Here is a 16,911-nt window from a genome sequence, read left to right as displayed (position 1 = left end):
GGTGGGTGTCCAATTCATGGTCAGCAAGTCCTGAGTGGCTGTTTGGTGGAACTGGATGTAGTCCTTGTGATCATTTTAGATTGTTCTACCTACCTCCCTATAGAATATGATCCCACCAACACCCAAATCAGAACACTTCATAGGCTCCTTATGAAGGTTACCTCTTGGCCTGTGGAAGTGACTAACAGACTAAAACCTTTTAACTCTAGAACCCCCCCCCCCCTCCTGCAGGATATATGGACTACCAAAAAATCCATAAGCAAAATGTACCATTATGTCCCATTGTCGAAAACGAGAGAGAGAAGAGTGCCCATAAACTTTTATGTACTTCAAATGAGTTTCTTTTGGCATTAAACCTTCTTTTACAAAGCGATAACCGCACGATACTCAGTTTTATCCATTTCAAGGGATATAGACAACACTTTTCTTCAGACAGCTGTATAAAACAAACTACTTGATGGAATGACTTGCAATTTCACATGGATGCTTATGACAGATGTACTAACTTAGAAAAAAAAATCTTGCTGATAGTGTTGCCATCTATGGTCGAGGCCAAGAACTTTTCAGACCACCTTCGTAAGTTAAAAGTGAGGAGTAAGGGGTTTCCTTTTTTTTATATCTAATTTACAGTCACTTTAAATACAATCAAACATTGCATAAAGTTCATTCTGTGTGAAATCATCAAACTAAAAATTAAATTGAAGCTGTATAATTTTGTATTTTGATGAAAGTGAGTTATATGGTTACCTTATTATTATAATCAAGGTGCAGTATCTTCATGGAGTCAGAAGACTCATTGCAAATCATCACACCAACCTTTCTGCACACAATACCTATCATCCCTCTTATGAAACTCACTGTCAGGGTATTCACAGCTAATTCTGGCAATCCATTTCACTCATTCACCACTCTTTGAGCAAAAAATCTAGTCTACACACCCTTACTAACAACACTCTTACACAACTTCGGTGACTCCCCCAGTTCTCATTCTATTTGTCATGTATTGAAAAACTTCCTTTGTGTCAATCTTATAGAAATCCTATCCTTTTAGATGACAGAAAATATTTATTTATTTTATTTTTTAAATTTTTTTCCTTAAATCATGTTTATTGTAATGACCATTTTTATTTTGGGAGATCCACAGAATTTTTAGATTCCATTTTAGATTAAATTTACAGATTTCAGATCTTCAAATTTTAGAGCCATTCAGTGGTTTTAAAATTAATATTAATTGCAGCTTATTTTTGAATTTTCTGGTGTCTGATTTTTTTTTTTCTGCCATTTTAATGTTCCAGGTATACACTTGATTTCTTATTTGCATTTTCAGTAAAATTAATTTTTCCTATGATGGCTGTTATCTATTTTAGATGCTCTGAATGCTCTTTTATTCCATTTTGCATATTATTATTATTATTACATCACACCTCCAGGGAGTCTAAAGACTCATCGAAGGAGGGCATCTACTCTACAACTCCTCGTCTCACTACTCCACCAACCTTCATCATCTAACACCAACGCCATCTACCGCCGACTACCACCACTAGTTCTATATGCTTCGCTGCAGGTCCTAGCTTGTATCTAAAAGTCTGATTTTTTGTTTAATTTCAATTTTTAATTTTCTGAGAATATTGAGACAGTTTTTTTTTTTGTATAGGAGAAATGCTAAATCAAGGTAATTTTGGCATGTACATTCCATTTAATGTATACATAAAATATACAAAAAATCAGACTTGTGGTTTTAGTCTAGTATGTACAGAGTAAATTATGAAATGGAGAAAAAAGGGCACTAGGAACACCTAAAGCAGGTGGCCACCATCTTGAAAAATAGTTTGCCTGAAATGCAATAACAAATGGAGCACATACCTTGATCACTAAAATGGTGCTAAAAATTGAGAAATGGGAAACTGAAAATCAGCTGTAATTAATTTTAAAATCCTCTGAAATTTTTAAATGTTTGTCATCTGCTGAATAAAAATGGCTACCAGAAAATTTCTAGGAAAAATATTTTTTTCCATCTAAATGATAGGGACAAAATAACTTGCTTTCATCAAAATCAAAAAATGTGCAGCTTTAGTGTCCTGATGATTTCATTTGGAAAGACCTAAAAACGCACAACATCCATTGTTACTTTTAATAAAATAACACATTACTGTCTTTGATTTCATTTATCAAAGAAAAGTTTAACTACTCTACCATGACATAGTACAAATTCTGCATCAGATAATCATTGGCATATGGTTTAAAATGCAGATTTTGCATTAAGCTTCATTAATGAAGCTTAATCATCATCATTAATGATCATCTTTGATGAAGATGATGATATTTGGGAATCACCTGGAGTAAAAAGATCTTTCAATCTTCAGTTTTTTTTACTCTCTAGGTGATTTCTAAAAAATAAAAAGAGATTAAAGGATTAATAAGTTTTCCCCTGGAAAGAAACCCAAAAGAGTAAAAACAGTATTTTCTTCGTGTTGTTTTCAAAAATTCTTAGAATGAATTTCACCTTGTCATTTATTTTGAAATAAGTTGTCAATATGTTGTACTGTATTTAGTGCCACAGTAAAACTTCTACTTTTGTTTTGCAATGCAGTATGCTGGGTAGGTGGGAATTAATGTTAATATGGTATGGGAAAATACTAAGGACAGTGATAGGAGCATTCAGTAGAAATATTTTAGAAAAGAAAACAAAGAGAAACATAAATGAAAAAAATGTGTGACAAGCACACAAATGATTTGTCATTTGTGTGCTTGTCTAACTGATACACAAATAGTAGTACAAAATGATTTATGCCCCCCCCCCCCCCCCCCCCCCCCGTTTTGCAACATGAATCCAGTTTGTCCAGAGTCTGCCATGAACATCCTAATCTTAGTGCTAATAAAACACAGTCCTGTTTCTCTCTTCAAATGTTACTTTTGCCAAAACTGAAATCTGTAGACAATATTGAAATTAGTTCATTCTCAGATCTCTCTCTCTCTTATTTGGTATAAGTATATTGCAAATAACAGCTATTAATTCTATACAAATCGCAAATCTTCACCTCTGAGTCATTTGAATTAGTTTTGGCACAAGAGCCTATTAATTAAGCATCCATGATACAGACAAAAATTGCTAGTTGTGATTGGCAGTAGATTCTGTTATGTGTAAATGATGGTAGTATTGGTTCTGTGTAGTTGGTGGATTAAATGGTGGAGACAGAGAATTGTTAGTGGATTCCTTGGCGGGTGTCGCATAATAATAATATAGTGTGGTATCCCTAAGGGCTCTCTGAAAATGTTTGACTTAATAGAGAAGAGAGCAAGCAGATTGATTAATAATATATCTTTCACTATTTTGTTACTCTCATTCACAGTTCAATTCTACATTCAAACATTTTCTTCATTTTTGTCTTTTGGAACAGCCTTTCTAAATTTCTTCTCTCTTCTTGTCTTTCTACGATACTGTAGGTTGAACAACCTCTTGATGAGATTACTATATAAGAAAAGAGCACAATTTTTAAGCATAATTATGAGGTTGCAGTTCTCTTCATGATTCATCTGATGCCTTTCAAATGAAAAGCTGGAGAAAGCATACGGTGAGTAGTTTTTTAATAAAGTGGGGAACCTCTATCATCACTGCAGGAGTTGGAGGAGAAAACTGATGCCAAGAGATCAGCTTTGTTTTTGGATGATGTTATGGTATTAACATTTGGATGTTGAGAGCGAGGTGTGGAAACATGAATGTGTTGAAGTTGTGCCTGATGGAGATTCAAGACTTGCTTTTTCTGACATGAAATGCCCAACTACAAATGCACAAGTTCAACCTTGCACAAAGCATACTTGTAGTGTAGACATGAGGATGATGTGACATTCGTTGTTTTGGCCATAATTCTGCAAAATTATACCAAAAGGTTTAACCTAAAAGGGCAACTAAGCACAGCACAAATAACGAAATTACACTTCAAGTAATTCATTTTATTGTTTTTCTGAAATTTTCCTAGAATTGTAAAATCTGGTTCTTAGAAGATTCTCTTAAAGTACAACAAGGTGTGGCTGTTAAATAACGAGACTGGTTACAAAAATGTGGTTTTACAATTGTACAACTTAAACAAAAATTGCAATTGTACAACTTAATTATTATCTGCTTCAACATACTCCCCTCCTCTATCTATACACCATTCCATGCGAATTTTCCATTGTTGGAAGCAGTCATTGGGTGTTATCTGCTTCAGTAGTGCTGCTGTTTTCTCCTTTACCTCATCCACTGACTGAAAATGGGTGCCCTTCAATGCAGGTTTCAACTTTGGAAAAAGGTAAAAGTCGCATGGAACTAATTCCAGTGAGTAAGGTGGATGGTCCAACACTGGGATCTTCTTATCAGCCAGATACTGCTTTACAGACAGTGCACTGGGCTGGAGCATTGTCCTGATGGAGAATCCAAGCATTCTTCCACAGATCCAGTCTATTCTTCCTCACTCATTCTCTCAGCTTGGCCAGAACCTTTAAAATCCATGTCTCATCATCACATGTGATGATCTTCTCCTGCTAGTCTGGCTCCGCTGTTAGCCATTCCATGATGTCAGTTCTAGTTTGTTTCCGGACATCTTCCTGCTCTTGACACAAGTTTTTGGAAACCATTTTGGTGCAGACTTAGTTCATGTTCAATTTCTCATGCAAAATTTGCTGTACAGTCTCCTTATCAATGTGCACCATGTCTTCTATCATCCGAATGCTTAATCAGTGATTGTTGCAGACAATTTCATTAATTTTCACAACATTTTGTTTGGTTGCAGCCATGACAAGGTGACCCGGTCGTTCGTCATCTTCAACGTTTTCTCGACCTTCAGCAAAGCGTTTTTGCCATTCAAACATTTGCACGCATGATTGCATTATCACTGTGCACCTCCTGCAACAGTTTCAAACACTTGGTTGGCGATTTCTTCAATTTCACAAGGAATTTAAGATTAATGCACTGCTCGAGTTTAATGTAGACATTATTCCAGCAAAGTGACTTCACATGTTTTTCGTTTATAACTGCCTGCAGACTAACTATGAGTGACAGCAAACAACGCTATGTCAACTGCTTCTAGAACCTTCAAGGTCATTCATGGCACAAGCACATCCTACTGTTACGAGTACATGATTCACAGCGCACCTTGTCTCGTTATTTAATAGCCATACCTCATAAACCAGTAGAAATTTATTTAGTATCACCCTTGAAAATAATGCATGACCACCCTTTACTAGCAATTATATAAAATAATTATTGCACCTCCAGGGAGTCATGGGCTCATCAAGGAAGGCCATACATCATCCACACCAGCTGTCATACCTTCTCTTAAACTCATTTAAGAGAAGGTATGACTCACAATTTCAACAGGCAAACTGTTCCATTCACTCATTGTTATATCCTATAACGCCCTCTCAAAAGTTTATAGACCTTTATCATATCATCACTCTTTCTTTTGTCTACCATAATCCTGATATCATCCTTGTAACTCTTCTGTATCCCTTTGAAACACAGAAGACCAAATCTGTGCACAGTTGACCAAGTGCAGTCATATCAAGACGTTATAAAGAGGCAAAATGACTTCTATATCCCTACATGTTAGTGTTCATTTTAGCATTGCAATTATTCTCTTGTATTTTCGATTGTTGCTATGTGACCTTTGAACTTCAACTTTCTATCCACCATAACTCCAAGATCTCTAGCCTCATGAGTCATTCCAAGCATAATCCCATCTATATAATGTGTTATTGGATATTGCATCTCGCCAAAGTGCATCAGTTTATATTCACTAACATTGAGTTGATAGTCATTGTTTGTCCACACTTCCAGCCTATTCAAATCACCTTGTAAATGCTGCATATCTTTACATCACATATCATGTATATCTGTATACTGTATATCTTTGCATCACAGCTGAAGATCTCCTGTTGGCCACTTTTGAGTATCATAAATGTATAGATTTAACAACAGTGGTCCTAGGATCCTTGGGGCATGATATTCTTTGAGTATAGTATGCTGAAACTGGGAAACCAAAATGATTGACAAACACTAATTCTCTTTAAATCTTAATACAGAATATGCAACAGAGATTACATGAAATTTTTATTTGACTTTTTAGTCTTTCTCTTTTCCACTTAATTATCCATTTGTTTTCCTCCTCGTCATCAAATTCCTGTTATACACCCTCTGTCCAAAAAGAAACCGAACTTTTCGAAAATAGAAGAAACTAGTGACACCACCTGTTGTATTTTTTGTTATTGAAAGAGGCAGCTTTCATTAGTGTTATGGTAACTGTTTATGACATTTGTTTCATTAGAAGTTGAGTTATAGTGCCAAGAGTTATGGTGTGTTCTGACAAACGGTTGGTAAATGAGTTTCAAACAGAAAGCTGCAATTGACTTTTGTGTTAAACTTGGTAAAAGTTTTACCGAAATGCATCAAATGCTTCAAAAAGCATACCGTACTCAAGTTTACAAGTGGTTTAATCAATTTCAAAGTGGTCGTGAGACGCTTGAGGATGACGAAAAGTCAGGCCGTCCAAAAACTGGACTTGAGTGAAGTTAACATCCAAAAAGTGCATGATTTCATCAAAGAAAACCCGAAATCATCTGTGACATTGATTATAGATGAATTGGGGATTCCGAAATCAACTGTGCACAACATTTTGACTGAGAGTTTGGGCCTTCATAAATTGAATTCACGATTTGTTCCCCAAAGTTTACCGACGACCAAAAAATGTATCGAATTGAACACTGCAGGAACCTCTTTAAAACCGCTCGTAAGGACACAGGTGTCCTTGAAATGATTGTTACTGGTGACGAAATGAGGTGTTTTGAATATGAGCCTGAAACTGAGTAGAGACCACCAGAAGAGGGGCATCCGAAAAATAGTCGCTTGGAGAAGTCAAAAGTAAAGAGAATGCTGATTTGTTTCTACGATTCCAAGGGCATTATCCACAAAGAATTCATTCTGCTTGGCCAAATAATCAATGGTGAGTTTTATCTTGAAGTTTTGAAGCGATTGATAGTAAGAATTCGTCATGTACGGCATGAATATCATGATGCAGGCAGCTGGTCACTTTTGCACGATAATGCACCATCTCATCGTTCAAACATTGTGAGACAGTTTTTGAGCAAAATCCAAGTTTGTGTGTTGGATCACTCGCTGTATTCACATGATTTAGCACCCTGTGACTTCTTTCTCTTCTCCCGACTTCATTTGCCGATGAAAGGAAAACGATACAAAAACGTTTAAGCGGCAGTAACCACAACCCTCAATAGTATCCCACAAATCGATAAAAAAAAAAAAAAAAAAAAAAAACCTCATTTAACAAATTAATTGACCTTGTCAAACGCTCTATTATCAAAGCTGAGAGAGAGTATATTGATTGAAATAAATGATTTGAATAATTGTAATCGGTGTGTGTGTTTTATTTTCTTTCGAAAGTTCTGTTTCTTTTTGGACAGAGGGTGTATATCCTAAAGGAATGTACAAATTAATATGATAGTGCCATGTGATTGTCATCTTAAGATCAAATCCTACTAAACTGTAATACAGTGGCACCTTGACTTACGAACTTAATTCGTTTCTGACCACAGTTCGTATCTCGAAACCCAATTTTTCATTATATGTTATGGGAAATCAGTTAATCTGTTCCCAGATTCAAAAATAAAAAAATCCAAAAAATAAGAAAAAAACTATTCTCAACTAAATGAAGAAAATGCAAAGAAATGGAGGAGTGAGAAGGAGCATTTTACACTATAAATATGCATTTTGTATACCATCACATAATTTTTATTTATGAAATCTTTGATTTTACATGATTAGTATGAAAATCATCTTCCATTAAATTGTAAAAAAAAAACAAAAAAAAAAACATTTTCTTGCAGCTGGTTTTGTGGTTCAGGAGTTTTCGATTTGTTGTCATCGATTGCTTCTTTTTGTCTCTTAGGTGTTGAAGATTTAAAAAACCTATCCAACATTGACTGAATCTGTCGTTTCCTTAACACCCTTCTAAAGTGATTAATGACATTGTCATTGAAGATATTGGTGGCTCTAGAAACAACACCTTGATTTGGATGCCACTTGTCAACCAATTCTTGCAATTTGCCCCAGTGCTGCAAGATTTTTTTAATGTGACTTGTTGGAATTGCTCCCTTTTTGTTGCTGTCTTCTTTGTCCTCTGATCCTCTGAAGACATTTTCTTTTCCTCCTCATCCCTTTCTTTTTCCTGCTCTCTTCTTAACTCCTGTAACTCTTCAGTGGTCAGCTCAACATTGTGCTCCTCTACGTCTGCTTCATCAACTTCCCAATGCATGGTCTTACCCAGGGAGACAACTCTATCTACAATGTCAATTTTGCTCGGACACAATTGGGCCATAACTTTTTCCAGGCTGATTTTGGTTTCATATCTCCAATCTAAGTTCGTGTCTAGAGGTCAAAATGGGATATGAAAAAGTTTGTATCTTGAAAAGTTGTATGTTGAGCATTTTGTAAGTCGAGGTACTGCTGTACTTCTTTTATTTAACATTAGAGGGTACCAAAGTAGGACTTCAAATCTTTTGTTTGTTTCAATTTGAATTGTTTAACTTGCTCGTCATGTGTAAATTGTAACAAGTTGTTATAATTTATCCAGAAAAATATAAACCACTTTATAAACATCTTTGTTTGGTTTTGTAATACCATTAAAATTAAAATAAGCTGATTAGGTTTACATTATTACTAACTTTGAACTATTTTCCTTAGATAAAAACTGCTATTTGTCAAGATTCCAATATTGTGTTGTATTCAATATTTCATATATTTGAGTCTTCCAGAATACTTCTAACTGCACCAATCTACCTAGATCTTGGTCTTCCTCTGAGTTTTTCTTACCATCCTAGCACAAAACACATTTTGTTCATCTGTTTTCCCTATTTTATTTAAGTGACTATACCACCTTAAATTTGCTCCATTCAAAAACTCAAAGCTAAAAGTGTCAAGCTCCTTCCTGATATCTTCATATTTCAAACTGTGCTATTGATGCTGTCTGTTCACTCTTCTAAATTTTCTCACAACTTGCATATCTGATCTTTAGTCTTTGATCAGTTTTTTTTTTTTTTTTTTTTTTTTTTTTTTTTTTTTTTTTGTCTATCCCAGCTCTCAGATCCATAACTTAAATGTAATTTGAACTGTCTTTCATACTGCTAGTTTATTAGGTTTGGCTGATTTCTCCCATATTCTATATAAATCCAAACAATTATATTGCCTTTGTTTATCTTTCTATCATGGATTTTAGGCTAAGTGGCCTATTCTGGTCTGATGTCATTGCTTTCTTGGTCTTCCACTTCATCTTTTTCCATTTATTTTATATCTATATGGCAATCTGCTATTGTCCATTCGATTTAAATGTTCTAGCCATTTTTGTTTATATTTACTTATGTAGTGGTTAATTAGTTAATTCAGGGTTTGTAAAATTTCTTCATTTGTTTTATAGACCGTTTGGTATATCTAGCTGTTTTTCTGAGAAATTTCATTTCTGCTGTTTGAATCTGTTTTTCATTCTTTTTTTATAGTCCATGTTTCACTTCTATATAATAAAGTTGGTTTAGACAGAGCATTATAAAGTCTGATTCCGGTGTGTTTTTGTACCAAGGATGGTTTAAATATATTATTTATTATGCTATTTACTTGAACATAATTTGATGTTTCAATGTCTATAGCTTTTCATCTTCATATGATAAGTTAATTCCAGGGATTTGAAAGTATTTACTTGATTTTATTATTAAATATGGAAATATGTTTCACAAAATAACCAAAGTATAATTTTAATAACAATATAATATGAAAATATTACATTAATGGCTTTCAGAGGAGAAAACACCCAATAAGAAGTAAAATAGTGACAAATAATAAAATATTACAAGTAAGGCTTTTAGAGGAGAAAACTCCCAATAAGAAATAAAATGGTGACAAATAATAAAATATTACAAGTAAATTTTAATTAAAAATTTACTTGTTGTAATATTTAATTATTTGTCACTATTTTACTTCTTATTAGGGATTTTCTCCTCTGAAAGCCATTATTGTGATATTCTCATATTACATTGTTATGAAAATTATCCTTTGGTTATCCTGTGAAACATATTTCCATATTTAATTTGCCATATTCACTAAAAATTGTACCTGAAAAGTTCTGCTGATAATGCAGCTATTTTCCAGGTTCCTACCTGTTTTCACAGTTTTTGTCTTTTATTGTTGATTTTCTCACTTGTTACAGCAATTATTCTATTTAGTCAAACAAGTCTTGAACTGATGCTGAATTTTATGCTGGGTTTATTGTCATAATGCAATCCATATAGGTGATGAATAAGAGTGGAGATGGCATGTCCCCTTATCTCACACCTGACTTATCAAACCATCTTATACTTCCAACTACTGACTTACAACTCAGATATCAACTATTTGTGTTCAACATAATGTCCCATTTACACCATATAATTTGTAGAATTTTAAAAAGCTTTTCTCTTGGCACCTTGTTATGTCATTGTCATATCATGTCATATCACCTTGTCATCATCGGCAATTGTTTGCTGATGATGCGAAGATAGGCAGGGCAATCAAGGATGCTACCAATATTCAGCAATTACAAAATGATTTGAATAGACTGGAAATTTGGGCAAATGAAAATGACTGTCAATTTAATGTTAGTAAGTGTCAAGTTTGGCATGATTAGAGTTCCATCAGCATATTATATTAGTGCAGTTATGCTACAAGAAACTGAAGAGGCAAAGGGATTTTGGTGTATTGGTGGATAGGAATTTAAAGTTCAGAAGTCACATAGCAAAAGTCGCAAATACAGCTCAGAGGATAATTGCAATGTTTGAAGCGAACCTTGACATATAAGGATAAGGATGCCATTTTGCCTCTTTATAAGACTTTGATAAGACCACACCTGGATTATTTTGTGCATATTTGGCCTCCTGGGTTCCATGAGGATAAAGAAGCTGTGGAAAGGGTGCAAAGAAGAGTTACAAAGATTATATCTGGATTATGAGATTGATTTAGATTACGAGGACTGATTGTGAGTATGTGGATTGCAGACTCTGGTTAACAGGAGAAAGAGAGATGATATGATAGAGGTCTATAAACTTTTGAATGGGTGTTATAGAATATCAACTGATGAAATTTTTCACTATTTGGAAGGTGGGGAGAGAACACGGGGGGATATCCATGGAAGTTAAATTTATTTGCAGTCATTAAAGGAGTAAGAGCTAGGTTTTTCTCACAGAGAGCAGTGAGTAGGTGGAATGATTGGTCCTTAGGGGTAGTGAGTGGTGTGAATGAATTTAAGGAAAGGTATGATAGCTAGTTTGAGTGATTTATAGCCTCCCTTGATGAATCTTTGACTCCCTAGAGGTCTCAGATAATAATAATATGTCTTTGTCAGAATGAGGCTGAAGGAAGGCAACTGAAGGCAGTCCTAGAGTCCTAAAAGCAGTATTTTGCATGCTAGTTCCCCCCCCCCCCCCTAGTGGGCAAAATTGGCTTGTTTTGGCCATTGGGCTAATTATCTTAGAATGTATGCTTCCCAAATTTGGGAAATTTCAGAACTGAGGCTGATTTAAGAAATAATCTTTCCTACTTGAACTTGCTGTGGTGTAACAAATTGGTCTTCTTCCAGCGTATTCTGTGGTGGGTGTCCAATTCATGGTCAACAAATCCTGAGTGGCTGTATTGGTGGAACTGGATGTATCCTTGTGATCATTTTAGATTGTTCTGCCTATCTCCATATAGAATATGATCCCACCAGCACCCAAATCAGAACACTCCATAGGCCTTATGAAGGTTACCTCTTGGCCTGTGGAAGTGACTAAAACCTTTTAACTCTAGAACCCCCCCCCCCCCCACACACACACACAGGATATATGGACTACCAAAAATCCATAAGCAAAATGTACCATTATGTCCCATTGTGGGATGGCTTTGATCCCCCCCCCCCCGCCCCCACACACATACAAATTAGTCAAACGTATAACATAATATAGTAGAGTGTTTAGTATATAGCTTTTACTTGTTCCTCGGCACTATTTAAATGATGTGGCAGCCGCAGCTCCAGTTACAAATGGCGTGTCGCCGAGTCCTCGCCATTTAAGGACTTTATTTTGCATAACATACTACATGATTTTGTGGCATGCGGTGCTTGTGGTATGTATGCATCCCGGCAGTTGAATATGTGGCAGGTGAAAGAAGGGGGGATGTATGTATATGCACAAAATGTAGGCAATGGGAGGAACGTAGTGAGTTAGAGATTACCATAACCGACCTCGTTGCATCAGAGGTGGGAGAATCTCAACCTAGAGAGATGTGTAGTGTGATAGGGGATGAGAATAACGAGCAAAATATGAATGAAAAATAAGAGTGGGGAAAGTTTGAATGATTGTGAAGTTTTTGGAGATGGTCTTAATTGGGAGGATGAATGGCGAGCAAGAGTGGATAACTTGCAGAGAGAGAGATATATGAGCTGCAAGAGGAGATGGAATGTCTTGGGAATGAGATGAGAAGCATGAAAGATGAGAGTAGGAGTAAGAGAGTTATGGGAATGAGAGAGAGAGTTATGAGAATGATAGAAGAGGAGAGAACAGAAACATTCAGAGAGAGAGAGAGAGGGAATGAGAAGAATGCGAGGGAGTGCTGGAACCAGGGATAGAGTGACGGCAGGTAAGTAGGGGAACACAGAAAGAAAGTGTTATAAGAGATAGAGTGAGGGATGCAAATGACAATCAAGGAACAGAGTGGTAAGAAGTGTGATATATGGAGACTTGATGATCCATGGTGTGCAGGATAGGATGCCAGAGGAGTATTTTCCTGGAGGAATGATAGAGAGTGTGGCTATGGCAATTAAGCGGGGTGAAAGGTTGGATGAGATGATTGTGATGGTGGGCACAAATGACTTGAGAGGCAGTGTCAATCAGGTGGCAAGAGATCTGAGATTCATGCTTGAGACTGTACAAAAGAAAATGCAGAGAGGAAACATAGTGTGTGTGTGTGTGTGTGTGTGTGTGTGTGTTTTGCCCAGATATGATAATGGCGAGTTGAGCAGAAAAGCAGTAATAATGAATAGCATAATAGCCAGAATGTGTCAGAAGAGAGGATTGGAATATGTGGATACTTGGAGGGCATTAGAGGACAGAAAGAAACAGTATGCAAGAGAGCACTTGTATTTGAATGAGGAAGGACATAGGCATCTGGAGAGATTGCTGTTTTTTGAATGAGTCGGTGTGTCAATTCAGAGAAACTAAAATTCCCATTGTGGGAATGGGTGGGTGCTTGGGGGAAGGGGGACGACATCAAGTAACGCTGAGTCCAGTGGAGTCTGGAGGGGATAATGATAGATATAGAAACAGTGACATTTTTATGCTTTATACTAATGCCAGGAGTATCCAGAATAAAGGAGATGAATTGGTGACACTGATAGCATCAGCCTTGCCAAAGATTATTGGCATCTCTGAGACGTGGTTGACGGAAGATGATATAATAACAGGAATAGAAGTAGCAGGGTACAGCATTTTTTGGCAGGATAGGAAGGGAAAACATGGTGTGGAGTACTGCTTATGATAAGTGATGGCTTATGTTCTTTAAGAGTGGAGGTTTTGGAAGGCAGTGACACTGATGGTTTTGAAAGCATATGGTGTGAAGTAGAGGTGGGCAAGACAGGATATTTAGTGGGGTGTTGCTACAGGGCAAGAAGCACAGAGGGTGGGGAACAGGAGGAGTTTAGACAGTTGAGCTTGGCAAGAATGATTATTATGGGAAATTTTAACTACAGCAGTATAAATTGGGAAGAGGAAAATGCATGTAGTAATAAGGGAATGGAATTTCTAGGTCTCGATGGACAGATAGATGTCTTAGGCAACATGTAATAGAGGGAAGAAGAGGTTCAAGAGTTTTGGATTTGGTCATAGCATCAGAAGAGATGATAATAACTGAGATGGCATCTCTTCCCCCCAGTTGGAGAGAGTGACCATGTGGTTTTGACTTGGAAGATGAATAGACATGCAGGAGTATCAAAGAAAAGGGAACGTATGTGGAATTATAAGGTGGGTGATTATAATAGGGGGCCTATACACAGGGGGCCTATGTAGCTCAGTGGATGTGGCGTTTGCACACCACAGCGCTTAACTGCACGAAGGAAGACTTTGTTTCGAGTCTAGTCAGCGACTAGAGGAAATTTTTCTAAGCCTTTTTTCGACCGGTTCCCAAGTTAGTCGATTTCTGGCACGGGCAAGCGGGTTTTTTCTCCTGGAAACTCAGGTTTTTCGTCCCGTAAACTCAAGAAAATCGACCGTAGAACCCACATTATTTCAGATATTAAATATATCGTGTTATGGTTAGGGACCACGAGATGGCAGCACTTGTGCTGTCTCTCTTCACTGTGTGCCACTTAATTAGTGATTGCCTTGGGCCAGCTATCTCTGATTGGCTGCCAGTGGAGATTGAACTGCCCACTCAGTCTCCAAAAGTTAGATAGGGTAAACCGCCTCGCCTACTCCCTATGAAGGGAACAAAAAGGTGATAGCTGATTTTTTTTAGCTGATAGATATCAACTTAGGGCGTTCCATGGAGGGCGGAATTGGAAGGTTGGGATATCATTAGTGCTTGGGAAATCGTGAAGGAATATTTGTTAGCAGCAATAGTAAGCTGTATTCCACGAGTGAAGAAAACACAATTTGGTGTAAAGTGGATGACAAACTATATGAAACAGGAACTGCAGGTGAAAAAGAGGTTATAGAAAAGATATAAGGAGAGAGGGGTGGAGAGCAGATGCATGAAGAATATAAGACTCAGGCCAGGAGAGTGACTAGTATGGTAAGGAATGTGAAACTGGAATATGAGAAGAGATTGGCACTAAGATCCAAAGAAAATTCTAGGGAATTTTTTAGCTATGTGGCCAGTAGGAGGAGAAATGATTGTGGAAGAATGACATTGTGGGATAAAAATGGGAATAGAGTGACTGATGCAGAGGGACATAGTGGAGTTGTTCAACGAACACTTTATTGGAGTATTTCATCCTGGAGAAAGTTTTAATACTAGAGGGATAGGGCAGTTTAGAGGTTCAAGAGGAGCATGTGTTCCATATACTGAATACTCTGGATATCGGTAAAGCTGTGGGATTGGATAATTTCACCACAGGTTTTGAGAAAAATCTTTGAGAAACTACACATCAATTTATAACTACATGTTTATAATTGTTGTAGTAAATAACTACATGTTTATAATTTCTTTGGGCTTCAAAATAAGCCTTTGTAACCATAAATATAAATTATTTTGCTCTGAATGGATGGTATTGCAACTATTCATAGCCAGGATGTCAACTGTACTTTATGAATATTTCTGTTTCATGACATCATTCACTGAAAATACTACATTTTCATCCAACACCTGAACCTAAGAGAACACCGGTTGCAATTATAAAGGCATGGTTTCACTAACATATGCAAAAAATGTAATAACAAATATTACATTTCTTTCATATGTTAGTGAAACATATTCTAGGAATATAATAACAAATATTAATTATATCACTTTTTAAATAAATTCAAACAGAAATTGTTGGCCTGTTGGCTGAGTAGTTAGTTTATCTGCTCTCCCACAAAAGGCTATGGGTTCAAATCCTGTTATGGACACGGATGTTTGCGATTGTCTTTAGGTGTGAGTTGAATTTCATTGTCCCATGCGAGACCATTGCCTTGCTTATTTGAGGCCTGTGAAGTGGCTTGTATTGTCTGTAGAGCACAAGTTTATCTGTGCCATATCCTATAGTTCAAACCATGCTAATCAAGAAAAATCTGCGTGGGAAAGATGTTTAACTTAGTGCAAAGAACGACAAAAATTGGCACATGTACCCATACTATTTAAGAAAAACAATGTGGTTTGCCAGAAAATTGAAGATGCTATATCTTATGCAATAATGAGAAGATTCAAAAGTGAGTTGAAGTGACATATACTCCCATATAGTGTAATAAAAAAAATAAAATAAGGGAGTGAACATAAATATTTCTGAACAGCTCTCATTCATCATTTCAGTGTGGTCAGTAAAGGATGTCTTATATACAAGATGGATAACATCAGTAAGAAAACACTTTTAAAAAACCATTTTATGAAACGTATTTTCTTAGTAATGTATGTATTATGGTTGTTTTTCCTAGTGAACAAAGTGAAAGCCCGGTCAGATAGTAGAGAAATGTTGATATATTTTAAGTAACTCTGGCATTATACTGAGAAGTGGTGACAAGGATCAGCATCCACAGCAGCTTTGCAAGGAATAACTTCAATGAACTTGTAAAGTGAGACTTTGGCTTATGGCATTACTTTTTACTGTACCATGAAGCAAGAAGAGAAACTTCAAATACTAGTGGAGTTTCTGTTCTACAGAACTTCTTATTATTTCTCTTAATATGAAAACCTGCTTTGTGGGCTTGTCTGATTTATTTATTTATTTATTTATTTATAGTCCAAGAAAAAAAGTCTGCAGTGCCTCCCAATATTTCACCAGGGACAGACATTTCAAATTCACCAGGACTTCCAGAAAAGCCAAAATGGCAACCAAATCCTAACAATCCTGAAGAGTATTGCTCAACTATCTCTCCTCTTCAACAGGCACAGCCTTATCTGAATTGTTCACCTCCAACTGTCATGGTTCCTGTAGGTGTTTTGAAAAGAGGTAGGGAACTTTTATGGTTTTTTTTTTGAATGTCACATTATGTTACTTTATACTAATAAAGCATCTGTGTTCAAGTGTCACAGTAAAACATATTACATTACTTTGTGGTTAGTTTATCAAAGTTAACTGATGTCTTTATTTGGGTATGTCTCTCTTTTGTGTTCACAGCAAAAAAAAAAGAAAAAAAAAAGTGATTTTAATTACAAGATTTATTACTTACATC

The 16,911-nt window shown here is 36.2% G+C and overlaps 1 protein-coding gene across 2 annotated transcripts in view; it reads left to right on the top strand.

The window, feature by feature from the left end:
• Sara (Smad anchor for receptor activation) overlaps window positions 1-16,911 on the top strand; it is a 418,622-nt gene that overhangs the window by 146,866 nt on the left and 254,845 nt on the right. For both annotated transcript variants that reach the window (XM_090410157.1, XM_090410156.1), the window contains exon 7: window positions 16,479-16,688. In XM_090410157.1, the coding sequence (XP_090266283.1) occupies window positions 16,479-16,688 (210 nt within the window). The remainder of the gene's footprint in view (window positions 1-16,478; window positions 16,689-16,911) is intronic.

This window comes from Typopeltis vanoorti, chromosome 20 (assembly GCF_054136105.1).
Source record: "Typopeltis vanoorti isolate ZY-2024b chromosome 20, IOZ_Tvanoo_1.0, whole genome shotgun sequence".
Lineage (NCBI taxonomy): Eukaryota > Metazoa > Arthropoda > Arachnida > Uropygi > Thelyphonidae > Typopeltis > Typopeltis vanoorti.
The sequence above is the reverse complement of the archived record's forward strand: the minus strand, read 5'-3'. Positions and strand labels throughout refer to the sequence as shown.